Source organism: Eptesicus fuscus, chromosome 6, assembly GCF_027574615.1.
Source record: "Eptesicus fuscus isolate TK198812 chromosome 6, DD_ASM_mEF_20220401, whole genome shotgun sequence".
NCBI classification, from domain to species: domain Eukaryota; kingdom Metazoa; phylum Chordata; class Mammalia; order Chiroptera; family Vespertilionidae; genus Eptesicus; species Eptesicus fuscus.
Window position 1 is genome coordinate 76839234 of NC_072478.1, and position 18563 is coordinate 76857796.

Below are 18563 nucleotides of genomic sequence, written 5' to 3' on the forward strand. Positions count from 1 at the left end.
CTTGAAAGAAGAAAAAGCAGAGGTTCACTGGAGCCCAAGGTGAGGGGAGAGACTCCAGCCCCGGCTGGCTTGCCCACCAGCCTGGCCTCTCCTCTCGCTAGTTCTCAGCCAACTCACCAGCCCTCATGCCGAGCCCAGCTGACCGTGGCCTAGTGCCAGCTGCCTGGGGGAGACCTGTATGGGGTAAAGTGAGGCATTTCCTTCATAAAACGCGGGTCCCTAACTGAATAACCATTGCTGTGCTCAATATCACTGCAAGAGACATGTTGCTTTAATTGGTTATTGAAATGAGTGGCAAGAAGCTGTACTTACCCAGCAGGCTTTTCCCCTTGCTCAGCTTCTGGATCCTGCTCACTTCATTCTGGCAAGGGAGACCTGCAATGGAGTGTATGGAAGTCAGGGATCATCCCTAGCGACTGGCCTCCCTCCTGACAGGAAATGCAGACAGCGGCACACCTGGGAGTGGGTTACTGCACCTGCTGTTACTACGCAGCAAAGCAAATCCAGGCCAGAGTGTTACTAATTAAAAAGACAAACTCACACCACGAGGTACTTAAAATAGTACTTGGGGGCTCCTAGTACAGGAATTTTCTTCCCACCACCATCTCAAGCAAATACCAGGTGTCTAAGAGGTGATTTGCTAACAGGCTTTCTATAGGGAAGTAAATAATGAGCTGGGGACCGGCGCTTCCTAGTGGGTATGTGTTCAGAATCCACAGACCAGCTCACCAGAGGGAAGGAGACAGACACTGAGCCTACACCGGGTTCTGCTGTGGAGAGGAAGTGGGGTAGACTGGGCCTCATGGCTTACTACCCAGGAGGGTACAACAGGCCTCGCAGGACAGTTAGGAGGATGCACAAGCCATCCAGAGAGACAGCGAGCATAACTCTCAGTCTCCAAGCCTCAATTATAAAACACAGGCTGTTATGAGCAAGCACAGAACCCTCAGTTCTCGATGAGGGAACCACATGGCTAAGCAGGCATATAAAAGGGTATCACACTCTTTTACTCCCTAGAGAACCTTCTTCCATTCAAGCCCAAAGAAAGGTGACCTCCCTCGTTCTTAAGACTTCCCAGGACTCACCTGTGCAGGTCCTGTGCCTCTGGGAGGCCCTGCTGGCCCTCATGGTCCTCCGGGCATGGACAGAGGTGCTCTAATCCCCAGGGACCTGGACTACCTCTAGTGCAGGTGCGGGGCCTTGTCAGCACCTGGTCACATCTGTCCCCCTGCGGGTCTCCCCGAGCCACCAGGCCTGCTGCTTGTTCCCGAGAGAAACTGGCTCTAAAATACATTGTGTTTACTTCTGGGTTTAAGATACCAACTGAAAACAACAAAGAAAAGGGAAAACAAATTCCATCTGTGATGATTAAATTTGGTGTTGACTGTGATAAATAATGAACATTTACTGAATTCGTAGAATGTACCAGACAGTGTCCTAGAACTCTGCATCTTCATTAGTTTAATCTTTACAACAACCGTGTAAGGCGCTTAGCAAATGGAAATCCTCTCTGTGGGAGGCAGGACGGAGCAGCAGCCGTGGGCACGGGAAGACGGCCCTGGAGAGAGGGGCAGGAAGATCACACCATCTCCGATAGTGTCGTTTGAAACAGGACTCATACTGTAAGGCTTCTCCCTCCAATTGTGCTCCATCCAGTGGTTTTAAAAATTCTGCTTATTGAAAGGTAAGGAAAAATAAATCGGACTGAGACCTGCTAACCACTGCTGCAGGGAACAGAGGAAAGAACAAAAGTCCAGGTGAAGAGTCGCCACAGAACAGGTTTGCTGCTGAGCAGGTGAAAGTCAAAACCCAGCTCTCTCTCTGTGGTCAGGGGTTCTCACGGAAAGGAGACTGCAAGGTTAGAGTTGAATGCGCAGATACAAAGGGTCAAGGATGAAAGTGACAGAGAAAGAGGCCAACTGAGCAATGAAAGAACAAAGGCTCTGTCTGAAGCTCCAGGGTCGATGCGCAGCATCCACTGCAACCAGTGCTCCCGAGAAGAGGGTGACCCAGCGGGACATAACCGCTCAGCAGAGTGGTGTGCGCTGAGAAACTGAGACATGTCCTCGGAAATCCGTGCCCTTAAAGGTGAAGAATTCCAGGCAAAATGGGTCTCCCCCCAGTAAAAGGGAAAACAATTGGTATGGGTTCCCATTATTCTGTACTTACACCCAGTGCTAGGAGAATGTTTTAAAAAGGTATCAGAAAAGAAACTGTAACTCCAGGAAGTTTATGCTTAGCATCTTTGTTTTTGTATAAAAAAAAACAACTATTTTCACATGGACTAATTCAAAGTATACATTCCCCATGAGAATTGTTTAGGGGGAAAAGTCTAAAACTCAAACTCAGTAATAAAACTAAAGAGAATAAAATCAAAACCAGTGAACAAATAATCCTATACATGAAAGCTTAAAAGTGGCTCTAACAATTGTCTTGGGCCAAAGAGGCACTGAGATCCTTAACTACAGAACTATCTACAAATTAGCCATAATGGAAATACCAGACACCAATATGGAAGGTCTACAGATCAGGAAAAACTTTGGGAAAAAATTTTAGCCTCAAGTACATAATGATGAAATGTAGAAGGAAAATGAAAACCCCAGAACTGGTTCGGGGTCAGGGACAGAGATGGTGGGGACCTAACAAAAAATAAAGTAACTTATTTAAGAAAATTGTAGAACCATACAAAATGAGAAACAAACAGAAAAGAACTACCACAAATTACCTTGTCAACTCACCCAGCCACAGGTGTGGGTCCTGCTGAGAGGGGAGCCTGCCCTGACATTCCAGGTCCAGGGGAGGCCTGAGCACTGAGGCTGCGCTCACCAGGCTAAACCTGAACCCTGGCTAAGGTCACATGACTTCGTAGGAACTCAGGCCCAAATCTGTCACTAAGCTTCATGCTGAACGGCTGCAAGCATTTCTATTGAAGTAAAAAACATGGCTATTATTTAACATCAATTTGGAAGTACTAGCAGATGTGATTAGAAAAGAGAAAGAAATGAGGTATGGAAATTGAGAAGGAAGACAGAAAATCAGCACTGTTTGCAGATGGTATGACTGCACAGCTGAAACATCCAAGGAAACCAACCAGAAAAACCACTTACACACAATGAGAATTTAGTAAGGTGGCCGAGAACAAATTAATATCGAAACCACCACTGGCGAGGCAATACAATGAGAAAGAATTGGTTTCATTTACAATGGCAACAACAAACACAAGGACGTAGAATGTTTGTGAGAACAGAACTTGTAACCGCCCTGGTCCATAGACAGATCCTGTTCTTGGGCAGAATGATTCAGTTCTACAGCCATCAGTTCTCTCTACATTAATATGATTGTGCCTGATTCTAAAAAGAAACCAGTAAGCACTTTCTTATTGAATAAACTGATTCTAAAGCTCCAAATATATGAGAACATCCAGTAAAATTCTGAAAAAAGACCAATGGCAGCGGAGGTTGGCCCCATTGGATATTAAAACGGACTGTAAAACAACTATAACTTGAAGTTTAGAACTACCGAATGTATAGTTCAAGTAATAGGACGGAATAGACAGATATACACGTAGGAGTTCTCTATGATAGAGGAAGCATTTCAAATCGGAAGGAGAAAGATGGGTTAGTCAATAAATGTCGGGAGAGCCACTGGACACCCGTTTCCCGACACGGGTGGGAGGGAAGGTGGGGGCTGGGACCCCACTTGACTGTGCAACAAAAAAATCTACAGTGATACCAGATTTCAACAAACACACACACAGAATCCCTAAGTGGTGAAGGAAACACACGAGAACGGCTTTACTACCTTAAAGTGGGAAATAACTTTCTCAGCTTAATAATGTAAGCTTTGTGGCTGCTAAGAGGCCATAAAATAAAAGATGGAGAAATCTATCTTAAAATCTAACATTTCTCCCTAGCTAAAATACAGTTGAAGCTGGGAAAAATCATTTGCAATACGTATGACTACAACAGTCCTAATATCCTTAGAAATAATTCCTATTAAAAACAAACCAACAACCACAGGACCCAATAGAAAAATGCTAGGCATTTCAGGGAAACTGAAGAGTGTCTCAAACAAACATAAAGAGGTTCAACCTAAGTCATAACACGGGAAATGGAGTCCAGAATGACCACATAGTTTGTGAAGAACGTGGGCCAAGAGGTATTCTTGTATATTTTTTCATGAGAGTAAAAATTGCCCTCTTTGGAGAGCAAATTGGAAGCTGCTCAAACTTAAAAATGTGCATGGCCTTTTGACCAGTAATTCTGTTTTTCAGCAATGTGTCATATAATTCTATAAACATACACACGTATGTACTTCCCACTGAGTGCTCTTCTGTGATGCCTACTTATATTTTCTGCTGTATGTGTACTGTTTGTGCATTCACTGCAAACATACACAATTTTAAAAAAATATTTCCATTGATTTTTAGAGAGAGGAAGAGAAACATTGATGCAAGAGTGAAGCTTCTATCACCTGCCTCCTGCACGGCCCCACCAGTCATGGAGCCCGCAGCCCCAGCATGTGCCGTGACCCGGAATCAACGCGGCAATCCCTCTGTGCTCTGGACAACGCCCAACCGAGCCACACTGGCCAGGGCAACACATATACAATTTAAGTGCCTTAATGTTCATACCCTTCTCTTTCCCATTGTCGGTTCGGACAGCCATGCCTATGGTATGTTATCCTGGAGGCCTGAACTAAGCTGGACCAGACTTCTCTGGGTTTGGGATTGGAAGCGAGTTTCTGCTAGTCCTGTGAGCTGTGGACCACCAGGCCTGAGCACCCCGCCCCCCACCCCCAGCCCCTCTGCCCTCACCCCACCCCCCTGCCCAGGAAGCTGAGACAGAGAGAAATAAAGCCAGACCTGAGACCCCTCAGAGAGTCTCACAGCTCCTGCTAGATCCCTGAGCTGCATTCTAGTTCCTCGTCTGCACAAGTGCAGGCTCACTCTCCTGACGTGTGACATGTGCCCCTGTGTTCTGTCCACGTATTCCTCAAAGCTTGCCTTCTTTATTTCTTCAGTCGGCCAGAGTTTATTTATAACCACAATATCCTTGTCTAAGATACTCAGTATAAATCCTACTATCCCATAAGCTGACACGTGGTTTTTTTCTAAGGGGAACATAGGAATTCATGTGACAGTGGGAATTTCCCACAGCGATCTTGAGAATTATGTTGCAAAGGTTTCCACACCCATTTTACAGAGGAAAAGGCTGAGGCACAATATAATTAAGAGATTTTTCCCAAAAGGAAAATTTGAAATAACAAACTCCTTGATTATGCTCTAGGGTTTTCTAAAATACATGATAAAAATAGAAAGAAAATAAGAGAAAAGAGCCTTTAATGGGCTGGAGGCTTTATTCTCTAGCCAAGTCCTTCTTCCTGCTAATCTCTGCCTCCCCAGTGTGTGGTCCTGCCCGCGTGGCTGCCCTGGGCTCGACCAGCCTCCCTCCGGCCTTACCTCCCGGCTTCTGGAAGCAGTAGCACCACTCGTTGTTGGAGAGCTTGCCGTCCTTGAAGGAGTCACAAGAGTTGAAGAGAGGCTTGATACAGGGCTCGTACTTGTCCAGGTAGATGGCATTGATCTCTGAGTGGTCAAGCAGGAGGTCATAGTTCATGTCCAACTTGTTGAACATCCAGCCCAGGGAGTCCTTGCAGATGGGCAGGATGCTGGTGTCAAACCCTGCCGAGGGGAGGCGCGTCAGCTGCCACGGCCTGGATGCTCCTGCCCCGGGGGGAGGCCCAGCGCCTGTTCCCCCTCCCTCCCCCCCCTCCCTCCCCCGCAACCCCCGCTTCCTTTGGCTGTTCCCCCCTAGGGGACGGTCTCAGTGGCACTTTGCTAGAATATGGTGCGGGGGGTGGGGGGGCTTAAGTGAAACAACTTAAAATGCACAAAACCAGAAGTTAGCATCTAAGGAAAATATGTTTAAGGGGCACAAATCTCCAATGCTCATTTATCTGTAATGTAAGTATGGGTTTTCATTTACAAGACTTGCTTAACCCGGGGTATGTCTGAGAGAAGAGTACACACAGGTGAGTAAGAGAACTAATAATCGTACTGCAAACTACGCTTCGACATTGAGGGAGACTATTGTAAAAGGACGGCAGTGAGAGCGACCACGCGGCACAGTCCTGCACTGCTGACCTTCCTAAGCGGCCTCAGGTGCACGGGAACGCACCGGATGCCGCCTCGGTTCCCGTGCTTCTCTTCTGCTCGCCCCTCAAGAGGTCCATGAGCTGGAACCCAAACTGACTCAGACAATAATTTCTTATTTCCCTGGTGGAGGAGGGATTGTTTTCTTAAATAAATACTTGTTGCCACAATGGAAACTGTATGCACCCAAATAAAAACACTTTGCTTACCATTTGGGATACTGAGTCTACCACAGCCAAGCCCCAGAGAGGGCGTGCCCCAAATCTAACTTTCTTTCAGAGCCAAAAGCAGTCATGACTTCACGTTATACTATAACCTGGATTTCTAGGACTGGTTTTATCTTCCCAGAAAACTGATGACAAAGGTTCACTTTTGTCTTACTCTAAGGAACCCTTGTAACGGTCCGATGAAATAATTCTGTATCCGCTCCACTGACAGATGGAAAAATAAAAGCTCAAGGTCATACAATTGTGGAGCTGGGATTTGAACCCAGGCAGCCCTGCCCCGAGTCTACATTCTCAATCCATCCTCTCCCCGGGGCTGCCTCTGCCTGGCAGGATGCATGACCTTCTGTCCTGAGGACATCCAGTTGGCGAGGTGCCCTGTTTGGGGATGGGCAGTGCAAGGCAGGTGGAGGAACACAGTGCATTAGCGAAGGGTCCTGATGAGGTTGATAATCCGACCCACATCCTGGTCACTGGGCTTCTATGTACCTCACCAGGAACCCTGCTTAGTCAGTACAACGTAAGAGCAAAATATGCCCTCCTTTTTTAAAGCACTGTTTTTACCAAAAGGTCTCCACTTCCGGAAGCCAGTAAATGGGTACAGGACCCCCTCCCCCTGCACTCTGCTAGAACCAGTGCTCCCCCCATTGCTCCCAGAGGCCCAGCTGCCGTTCCCCTCCGTAGCCTGAGCTGGGACAGGCGCATAGTAAATGCTCAATACAACTATTTGTTGAGAGAAGTTTTCTAGCTCCCGCAAAGTTTACCGCTAAAAACACAAAAACCTTTCCATTTTTATATGTAGTCCTCTTGCTATCTTAGAACACATCTGAGGACATCTTTTTCAAGGACAGAGACTGGGGGACACTGTGGCCTCTCATTTGACTGATGATTACCCCAGGGGCTACCAAGTCAGGAGGATAATTTACCCCAACACTAAGTGGCTCCACACTTGCTGTCTAGAATACTTTATGCATCAATTTCATAGGATATTAAAATTTAGCACCTGGGAAAGAGGAGTTTACTGCTGACTGCCCAATGAGAAGTGCCCAGAAGGGGCAAGCCCACTTCCCACCTAGTTGGAAGGTTCTGGAAAAGAAGTGCCTGCATCTGATATCTAGGGGTGTGGTGGGGGACAGAGCAGCCCTCCTAACTGGGCCCAAGCACGTGGGACGTCTAGGGTTCCCTGGCTTCGGTCTCTGCCTCCTCGGCCTCCATGCCACACTCCCCCCTGCTCCCCTCACTCCAGCTACTTTGGGCCACCAAACCAGAAGCCCCTTCAGGACTCGATTAGCTTCCCGCCAGGGCAGCTCTTGCCCGGGCTCCCGGTGTCTGCAGAAGGATCCGGGACGGCGGTGGCAAGGAGCAGCTCTCCGCACAGCAACGTGCTCTGGGAGGATCCCCGGGGAAAGCTGCTCCAGACCACCTGTGGCTCACCTGTCCACACTCCCAAGGAAGCCCCCAGCGGGAATAAAAACACACCTACTTCCCCTTCGCCAGACACAAACTCTGTGGACATGTAGATTCCAGGAAGCAAACACTCTCTTTCCTTTACCACAGAAGATCCAAATTAGTGGAAGAAGTGTCCCCCACACCAATGTTCCCTACCAATATCTATGGCTCTGAACAGCAAAGAATAACCAAGAATTAAGGGGACCATTCTCCTTTTGGCTGGAGACCTGATGCTGGTTAACTGGATCCCAATAGTTACAAAGCTCCTTGTCCTGGACTAACTGTATTACTGACTAACCCCTCTGTGCTGACGGCCACGTGTGGAGAAGCCTACCCCCTGTGGAGAAGGCATCATTGAGAGACTCTGTCCAAGTACAAATGTGAGGACCGGTTCTGAGTGTTCCCTTGTCTATGAGGAGGCCCTGCAGTTGGGTGATGGGGTGAGGGGCCCCTGCCTGGGAGTGTCTGTGGGAACGAAATGCAGTCTCGTGTCCACTGAGACAGATGATCAAAGGTGTTTGCTACGATGTTGTTTAAAAGAGCTGAACATTAGAACAACTTCAGGGCTCCAAAATAAAGGTCGACATCAATTATGTTATATCCATAAAACGGGATTCTCTGTAGCTATTACAAGCAGAATCCTACTCAACAACATAGAAAGGTAGCCACAGTATATTGCTAAATGATAAAGGTCATACAACAGGCTGCAAAGTGTGATATAAATACACACACATTTTTTCCTATGTGATAAGGAAAATGTATATACCATAACATGCCTAACAGTTGTTAAAATAATGACTTTATAGATTTTTTTGCATTTTTATATATATTTAATCTATTTCCCCAAATGTGTATACTAAACATACAATAATTGTGCAACCACACTTAAGTTATTCTGTAAATGCAGATTCCCAACTATGGATCCAAAATACGTATGACTGCTGTATTGTCTAGATTCTAAGGCATTTTCCCCTCCACTATATTTTAATATTTCTGAAATTGGGACATATTTTAAGTCAGCGTGAATATTTAATGTAGAGTATCTTTGTTCACCCCCAAAGTGCTATTATTGCTAATTCAACAATGTCTGCTAACTGAGGAAACGTGGTGTTTGAAATGAAATAGATTAGCCAGAGTGACGTGGTCTTACTGCCTTGGGCCGCGTCGGAGCTGGTGGGCTTGATGACCCTGTTGGCATCCTCATGAAGGGCTCCGAACCAGTCTTTCAGCCGGGAAGCGAGGTTCCTCAACTCCTTGTCCGTGCAGGCTGCAGAAAAGCAAAGGGGGTCAGTGCGGCCCTGGGCTTTCCCCTCCTTAGCGCTGTGTCCTTACCGTGGGGTGCCACCAGCTAAGCCATGCCCAAGAAAACTCCCCTCCTGACACAACAGAGATCCTCACCCCCACTTTGATAACCCCCCAAAGGTGCTGCGATCACAGGTAGAGTGTATGACGGAGCCTGCACTCCTAAACCGTGGTGGCTCGCCGCTGTGCCCCGCCTCAAAGCCCGTCACAGATGCCTCTGCTGACCCGTAACATTTGCTCTCGCAGGTTGCCAGAAGATGACATTTCCACTAAAGTCACGCCAAGAGACTGATGCTCAGGAATAGCTATGCTCTCGGGGAGAGTCTGCCTGGGACACCAGAAGGCCCGGGAACAGCAGGCTCTCAGTTCCGTGTTAGCCCAAGGTTTGGGTCTGTGGTTGTGGTTATCTTGCTCGCCTTTGGCAGACTGACTTCACCTTCCCCCATAGACACATGGATGCCTTCTCCATGGAAGAGTCCTTTCTGGTGGAGCCCCTCTGTAACTATCCAGCTCATCTGGTAGGACAGAGAGATCGGGGCCAAGGAATACTCTGAGAACAAGAGGAGATCTGGATGGATGGATGGATGGATGGATGGATGGGTAGGGGGTGCAGGCTGCTGAAGGTGTCATGGAGTGCTGAGATAAAGCTTGAGGGAAGAAATCCCAAGGGAGGGACCACGGTGTAGAGAAGGGAGCCGACATTCCCTGGAACCCTGATGTTACCCCAATTCTGGGTATCGAGAATCCTGGCAAAGGGTCCAGGCAGTGAGCTGCTACCAAGATGCCAAAAAACCTGCAATAGATTTAGTGACCTTTAGCATCTGAAAGGACAGAAATTAGAGACTTCAGGGACCAAAATCCCAGTAAGTTAAGAAGGGACGAAGAAGCGAACCCTACAGCTATCATTTTCCCCGAATTCTAAAGCTCAGGAGACAGGCTGTGAAGAAGCCAAGCAGGAACAATGTTACAACACAGGGCCCCGTTCTGAATGTCTCCAGGTGCTGACAGGACGCAGGTTAAAGCTGGAACGTACCGGTGCACAGAGGCCAGCAGACACCCAGGCTCCGCTGGAAGGCATGGGGCAGCGACCAATGCACAGACGTCTGGCCAAGCTCCTGCCCCCCTCCGGGGAGTGCAAGCTTGCACTGGGTTGAGGTATGAGCCCCCATTTGCCTCACAAAAGGCAGGATGAATCCCCACCAGAAGAAAAGAACATCATCCAGATCCTCTCCTCATTCTTAGTCTGCTTCCTGGCAAGCGGGCTCGGTGGAGAACAGAGGCAGGCTTGCAGACCTGGGGCCGGAAAGGTCCTCCACCCTACACTTGGTCCATTTTCCTGGGGGAATGGGATGCGGACTCTGCAGCCAACCTCAGTTTGAAAAGGAAAAATTAATAGCATCCATTTCTTCTTGATTGCCACCTATGCCATCTATTCTAAACGTTCTCTAAGCAGAGAAAACTGTCAAGTCACTGGCAAAGGAAATGAACCCCATTTCTCTGTGGAATCAATCAGTCTGTCACGTTAACTGAAGCCTGACAGGTGTGCAGGTCACCAAGGCTTTAAGGGACAGCTGAGATTCCCACGGCTTCCCAATGTACAGGGCGCGGATGGCGGGTGGAGGCGCCACTGCCCTCCGGTTGCTACAGCATCTTCTTGCATAGCCCGGGCTTGTGGGGAGCCAGTACTAACTGAGGCAGTTAATGTACCAGGTGGGTATCCTGGGCTGAAAACAATCAAAACATCAGGCCTCATATGTAAAGGCAGTTCTGCCAGGGACGCAGGCCAGGCAGCTCTTAGGAGAGACGGAGGGAGGGGGCAAGTCAGGCTCCCGCCTTCATCGGCGTTGGGATGGGAGCCGTGGGCCCCGGGAAGGACCGCGTGCAGCCTGCTGCCGTCCTGAGGCCCCCGAGCACGTGTCACGTGTGCAGCCAGTGGGACTCCATTAGAGAAAGAAGAGTCCACGCACATCACTCCACAGGGAGCGAAAGCAGCTCCCTCCCCAGGAAAGCCGGCAGGCGGGGCAGGGAATGTGGCGCGCTCCCAGCAGACGCTTCCCGTCTGTTTGGAAAATAGGAACAAAATGCAATAAGCAAGTGTAAGTCGGCACACGCAGGCGCCCTGGAAGGTATACGGATGGCTCTGGGAAGAAAATGTGACCCTCCCCCCCTCCACCTGAGGCCTGGAGCTTGGAGGGCTTTAGGTCAGACTGCACCTAAATGCAAAGAGAAATCAAAGCCTGAGGAAGTCCTGAGTGACCCAGCTGATGGGAGGAAGAAGGAGGCATAGTGGCCAATAACTAAGGGCAGAAAGCTGTTAAAGGGCGGGGCTGACCTGATAGCTTTGGCTGATGGGGAAGTCAGCCGGCCTGCCTATCAGCTATTGATGGAGAGAGAGGATCTCTTCTTACCTGGGTGAGTAAGCACAGCCTGGCTCCGACACCCCCTGGGGGCCATTACCCATCTTCCCTGGCTCCTCTGTCTCCCTTCAGACAAGTCCAAGGCTAGTGAAGAGCTAGTGAGGCAGTCATTTCGGAAGGGGAGAGGCAGGAGCGAGGAAATCCGGGCTTTGAAAAGTGCTCCCAAGGGCGATACCTGGGGTTCCAAGCTGGTCTCTGGTGACTTGGGGGGCTGAATGCCACTCTACACAGCCTCTCAGAGGACTGGATAGAATCGGGGAGACAGGGAGACGACTGGGGAGATGATATAAAAAGTGGCGGTGGGGGCAGAGTACAGAAATTATTTAAAGCTGCAGTGTTGTATCTAATGCTGAGTGACAGCAGGTGTGAGTGTGTGTCTGCCTTACAAATCCTAAGTGGAGCCACTGGGGATGTCTGAAAATGGCAAACCTGACATGCGGGCCTGGCAAGGTCTGTACTCCTCTGCTCGGGAACCAATTGCCGGCGTATTCCTGTAACTCACGGAACACTTCCGCTAAAGAGCCGAAGGAGACGAATGTGCCACCTGTCACCGGCCGCCCTCCCCTCCACCTCGGCCTCACTAATGCTTAGCTCAGGGCTTTGGCAAAATCCAACATGAAAACAATCAGAATTTAATTTAAACTGTCGCGCCTCCGAAGGTAATTAAGGAGTTGGGCCAGACCGGAGTTCTCCCTGGAGCAGGCCAGGTGCGGCCCTCCGCCGGCCTCCTAGCACAGCTGCGCTTAATTACCTAACCGGAGAGGCCGATCCAGGCACTCTGCCTGCAGAGGGCTCAGCTGGCCTCTGGCAGGCGGCGTGGCTGCAGACGCTCTGGGACTGCATGCCTGGCAGGGCCTGGATTGGACAACACAGGGAGGCCCCCCTGAACCGCCCGCCCAGGGTGCCGCCTCTCCCCTCTGCCTTCCTCCTGAGCTGGAAGCTGCACGTGTGGGCTCCTCCTCCAGGTGGGCGCCTCATGCCCAGGAATATTTAGGACACAGCAAGCGCCCCATGTGGGGAGGTGTGCGGGAACGCTGAGGAGGGGGTGCCGCACGCCTGGGAGCTGGGGAGGGAAAATGAGCAAGGCTGCAATTCCCTTAGAAACACGGGTTCTCATAAACTGGAACCCCAGCAGGTGGGGTGGGCTCTGCTCAGCACAGGGCCAGGAGCGGAACCAGTCATTCTGCTGTGAAAGGGCCTGGGCGGCCGCGGACAGCAGCCAGGCCCTGGGGAGCGAGCTGGTCAGCTGCCAGCCCAGCTGAGACTGACATGTGACTTCTCCCAGCTCCAGTTTCCTCCTCTGCAGAATGAAGGCGAAAGCAGAACTCGCTCACAGCATTAACGCAGGGAGGGGACCTTATTTGTGTTTGTGGACGGCAGTGACCCACTAAATGGAAAAGTATGGGGATCACCCACTAAATGGAAAAGTATGGGGATCAAGATCGGGCGCGGTATGTTCATGTGACATAGCCATCTGAAGCTGGCCAGTAACCGGCAATTTTATTGTTTTCAGAGAAGGTTCAGTGACATCTCCAAGGTCTACAAACAGCATCAGTGACAAAAATGACATTTAAGCCTGTCTCCTAATGTGAAGTTCACAGATGTGCACACAACACAACCCCAGGTGCCTCGGTTGCGCTTCCACCAGCCCCGACTCGAGTGAAGGGTCAGAACCACGCGCCCTCCCCGGACACAGCCAGGCGGCGGCACTGTGGTTCGGAGCTCAGGCTTGTGGGTCTGGCGGCCCTGGGTTTGCACACCTGCTCCCAAGTGTACAAGTGGTTGTTTTGTACATAAGTCACTGCTCTTCTCTAAGCCTCTGTTTTCCCATCTGTAAAATGTGGATAATGACAGTATCAACCTCATGGAGTTCTGGTGAGGATTTATTGTGAAGATTAAGTTTTCAAAACATAACAGGTGACCTGGCCGATGTGGCCCAGTGGTTGAGCGTCGGCCTGTGCACCAAGAAGTTGCTGGTACGATTACTGGTCAGGACACATGCCCAGGTTGCAGGCTAGATCCCCAGTGGGAGGTAGCTGATCGATGTTTTTCTCTCATTGATGTTTCTAACTCTCTCTCTCCCTTTCCCCTCCTCTCAAAAAAAAAAAAAAAAAAAGCAACAGGCAGCAGCAGCATCTCCCCCTCTGAGGGACTCCAGGGGCCGGGGCACCTGCTCTGCAGGCGGATGGTGGTAAGCTCCAGCCATGAGCAGTTTCAGTAGCAGAACACCATGGGGCCTCCTGAGGGGATTTTTGAAGCAGGTACAAGGTGAAGCCCCGCTTCTAATCAGGATCATGTGACAGAGACTTGAGCCAGGCTACACTTGCTAAAATTAAATTGTTGCTACATGTAATTCTGGTTTTCACTTTCAGCACCTAAAACATCAATATATATGCATGCTCTCTTACCCTTGAGAATGCATCATTTTATGTAAAAACAGGCATGAGCATAGGAATTAGGGTCCTTTATCCAGGAGCTTGCCAATAAAGTCCCTCTTAAAAAGCAATCTTTGAAAGAGCTTAAAATACCAACATTAAACTTGGGAGAAGATGAGGTAAACTAATTAATGGTACAACATACAAGCGAAGATGCATAAATTTCCCTATTAAACCCATTAAGACTCTTCTTAGTAACCTGATTTGAGGAGACTTTAATGTTTCCCTAGATTCTAATGATAATCCTTTATCTGGAAAAAGAAATGCATTTGGAACTGGCACATTGGCAAATGCGCATTAGTGGAGTAACACGAATGTTCCCCCCGAATGATCTAGAGCGGAGGTTAGCTAGATGAAATAAGCTATTAAAGCTTCTGATAGAATCCACGGCATTGTCAACACTCCAGGGATCAGATTATCGAATGTGGGAAATATTGGTTAGAAGCGCCCACTCTGCTTTCATTGTTCCCAGGCAGCGGGCAGCTTCCCCTGCAGGGGAAACCGGGAGCAGATGAGCAGAGAGAGCTGCAGTTTTACTGCTGTGGTCTGTGGCCAGCCAGCCTTGTTAGGCCTCAGCTTACAAAAACTAAATTGGAGACTGACAACTGCTGTGCTCACCTAAAATTGACACTGGCAGGTGCCTCAGGAGAAGGCATGGGATATAGACTCAACGGTACTACTGACAGCACTAGCTGGGCAGAGCCCTGGGCGAGGGGCTGGGCTGGTGATGGCTGATCCCTGCATGGGGTCATCCCCCTTCGGAGAGGCAGACAGTGTCTGCAAGCCAGTTGGCCTTTTGTTAATGTACTAGTGCTCGGTGTACGGATTCGTGCACATCAAAAGGAAATTAATTAGAAGGTGGCTGGTAGGGCAGGACTGGGCAAGACAGGCCAGACATACCCTGGAGCCAACCTCCCGTGGTCCCTCCCCAGCCGGCCACACCTGGAGCGGCAACTCAGCTTGAAAAGCATCTACAGAGTGAGCGGGGTCCCTCCGGCAGGTCCCTTGGCCTGGCCTGTGGGGATCAGGCCTAAACCGGCTCTTCAACATCCCCCAGAATCAGGCTCTCTCCTCTCTGGTTCCAGGGTGTGTCACCCGAGAACCACCGCTGCCAAATCACCGCAGCTCGGCAGCTCCTGTGTTGAGCGTTTGCCCCTTGGTGGTCAGTGCGCATTATTGCTACCAGTTGGACGGTCGGATGGTCGCTTAGCCTTTCATAAATATAGATGAGCTCAAGTGATTAGAGACAGTCCAGGAAGGCTCCCAGGAGGTGGCAGGACTTGGGCTGAGGTTCATGTCAAGGGAGGACTTAGAAAAGGAGAAACATTTCAGGCAGGTTTTAGAAATGACGAGGAAGCCAATTTGAATGAAGTGACTGGTTTTTAAAGCTGATTTATGCTTAAGATCAGCTCTGCTCAAATTAAACACCAGTTTTGGCATGATCAGATCTACTTCTAAATCATAAACATATATAAAGACCAAATAGAAATGTGTGTATAAATCTGCATATTTTCTTAAAGATATTCCAATGTATTAAACATCTATACTAATAAAGGGGTAATATGCAAATTGGTCACAATGCCCTCACAGTAACAACCGAACAGCAGGCTGCGTGGGGCAACAAGGCTGGCAGAGGGGGGCAGTGAGGGGCAACCAGGCCAGCAGGGGGGACAGTTGGGGGCAACCAGGTTGGCAGAGGGGGGGGGCAGTTGGGGGCAACCAGACTGGCAGGGGGGCACTAAGGGGCAACCAGGCCAGTCGGGGGGGGGGGCAGTTGGGGGCAACCAGGCTGGCGGGGGGGCAGTTAGGAGGTGATCAGGCTGGCAGGCAGAGGTGGTTAGGGGTGATCAGGCTGGCAGTGGGGGGAAGTTAGGGGCAATCAGGCAGGTAAACAGGTGAGCAGTTAGGAACTGGCAGTCCCAGATTATGACAGGGATGTCCTGCTGGTTTCGGCAGTCGGACATCCCCTGAGGGGTCCCGAATTGGAGAGGGTGCAGGCTGGGTTGAGGGGACACCCTCCCCCCCGTGCACAAATTTCATGCACCAGGCCTCTAGTTATTATATAATGTGTATAGATGCTCCAAGGACCATCTGACCTGATAGTACTGACTGTCCAGGACTGAAACATAAGCCGATATCTGCAAGAGTTTATAGTGACAAGAAAGTCTTTCGGGGTACATATAAGATGAATCTCCATTCCTAATTGGCAATTTGTGTCCAGTTTAATCTACTCATTTTCAGTGTCCAAGTCTGAGTATTATTAAAGGTAATTTAAGTTTCTATGCTTTTCAATACCTAACACACCAGTACATGCATGTACGTTTATACCCTTAAACATGAAATTAACTTATATTATTTAATGGGGCCGAGGCCACAATGGATTGGTGGAGGACCATGAATGCCAAGCTTTGGATCTGAGGTCTGATCCTGATGGCATAGGACAATGGAAGCTGAGATGCCTCTTTAACTTGGGGGGAGAGGAGAGATCCACACTTTCATTCACAGGTCCGGTGGGGAACCAGGAGTAGGGCTACGCCAGGACAGGGAACCATGAGCTTCTCTCAGTTCCTCCCCCAACCCCTCCCTCCCCTGGTGTGGAGTGGATGGTGACACAGCTGTAGGGACTGACCGGAAGGCTAAGTGCACCACAGGCTTCTTGTGACAAAGGCTGGGCAGTACCTCCAGGGATGCTGGAATCTAGGATGAGAGCAAGGTTGGAGCTGGAACTGAAAATCCCCAGGTGAAACTAAGGCCAGAACAGAATGGTCCTGGAGCCACCTGGAGCAGATGTAGCCGCAGCTGGCTTTTCACTTTCATGCTTTTGTTATGTAGGAGCTCAAGTGGCTGATAGTCAAGGAAGGTTCCCAGGAGGAGGCAGGGCAAACTGATGGAAGATCAGAACAAATAAAGCAGGATCTGAGGAAGCACTGCCTTCGGAAACCATGAGGGTATCTCAAGCTACTCCACGTGCTGCCAGGTGCTGTGTCTGACTCACTGTCCCCCTCACCCTTCGGGCCATGCCCCTCCATCTGGGTGGTTCCTGGTGTATTGTTCAAAGACAGCTCTCTTGGAATCTGTCTCTACCCTGGAAGCCTTCGGGCATGGATGGGTACAGTAACTCAGCATGAAAACAAGATGGCATCCAAGCTGTAAGGGATGTTCTCTGGGCTCAGAGAGAATATTGTGACTGGCACAAAGATGAGACAGTAGCGGTTACTATTTCTATTTCTAGAAACGTGACTATATTTGATCAAAATTGCCTGTTCAGACATCAAGTATCTAACAGGGCAACATGACACAGCCAGCAATTTCCATCTTCCCCATCTACATATCCTAGATAATCATTGATGTAAACAGGAACAACATCACACTTCCATTTTCAGTCAGACCTTTAGAAGAGAGATGTCTTTGAACAATATACCAGGAGCCACCCGGTTGGAATAAATGTCCAGGTAGGTGGCTTCCGGTGTGTTGTTCAAATACATAAACAATAAGACTGTTTCTGACCTTTGTCACAAGGCGAGGGGCTCCTCCTGAAGTGGAAGCAACATTTCCTGTTCAGAAGAACTGAGGGATGGACCTGGGAGGAAGGACAGGGCGCCGGCCAGGCAGAAGCTGCACAGGAAGGAAACCAGCTGACGCAGGAAGCGTGCCGCGGCCTGGGCAGCGGGTCTCGGAAAAGGCCACAGATTCCTTCTTCCTGTGGCAAGAGGCTCACTCCAAAGGTCTCACTGAAGCAAGAGAACTGAGGCAGGGCTGAGCAGGCTGAGGCGGGAAACCCACTTGGCCTGATGAAACAGTAGGTAGTACTGTTTCTATTTCTAGAAGCACGGCTATATTTGAGAGTTGAATCGACAGATGGAGAAGGCACAGCACTAGCCAGGAAAAATCAACTAGAATGGTCCATGCCAAGACCGATTCTAAAGAGCCACCCTCTTGGGTCTGATCTATCTCAGAGAAACAGAAAAGATGGGCAACAGGGGGCAACATTTCAGCGTGAAGCTGTCTGCCGCTGATGGCGCTGGGAGCAGAGTGTTTTCGGACTGTGCAGTCTGCAAAGATGGACGGTCCCTCCCTTTCACCCACAGGACTCCCTTTTGAATAGATAGGCCAGTAAAGTCTAACTTCTTCCAATATTAGTGCGTGTGTGTTTTACCATGGAACACTCAGCAGAGAAAATGGAAAAGGTGGAAATGTGGACCAAGTATAGCAGCATCAAACAGCCATATTTGAAGAAAGACAGTAATAATATATAAGAACTCAGAGAAGAGGTGAGGAGACACTAGAGGAGATGGCCTATGAGCATTTAGATCCCAGGAAAGTAAACACACACACACACACACACACACACACACACACACGCACACACACGCACACACACGCAAACCAAAATCATCATTAACATGAAGCCAAATTAGAAAAGCACAAGAGAGGATATCTATGGAAACTCAACAAGACAGAAGGATGGCAGAGTGAGAAGGGTGAACAACATGAAGAGGAAATGAAGGAACTACGAAGGGCTGGAGAGTAAATGAGGGCCAGAGAAGAGGCACAGGGATGCTGCATGTGCAAAACTACAGCC

At 49.4% G+C, this 18563-nt stretch overlaps 1 protein-coding gene across 2 annotated transcripts in view; it reads right to left on the reverse strand.

The window, feature by feature from the left end:
• Positions 1-18563, reverse strand: part of SPOCK1 (SPARC (osteonectin), cwcv and kazal like domains proteoglycan 1) — a 465949-nt gene that overhangs the window by 8205 nt on the left and 439181 nt on the right. For both annotated transcript variants that reach the window (XM_028148018.2, XM_054717880.1), the window contains 3 exons: positions 8978-9094; positions 5462-5683; positions 313-375 (listed from right to left, as the gene is read on the reverse strand). In XM_028148018.2, coding sequence (XP_028003819.1) covers positions 313-375; positions 5462-5683; positions 8978-9094 — 402 coding nt within the window. The remainder of the gene's footprint in view (positions 1-312; positions 376-5461; positions 5684-8977; positions 9095-18563) is intronic.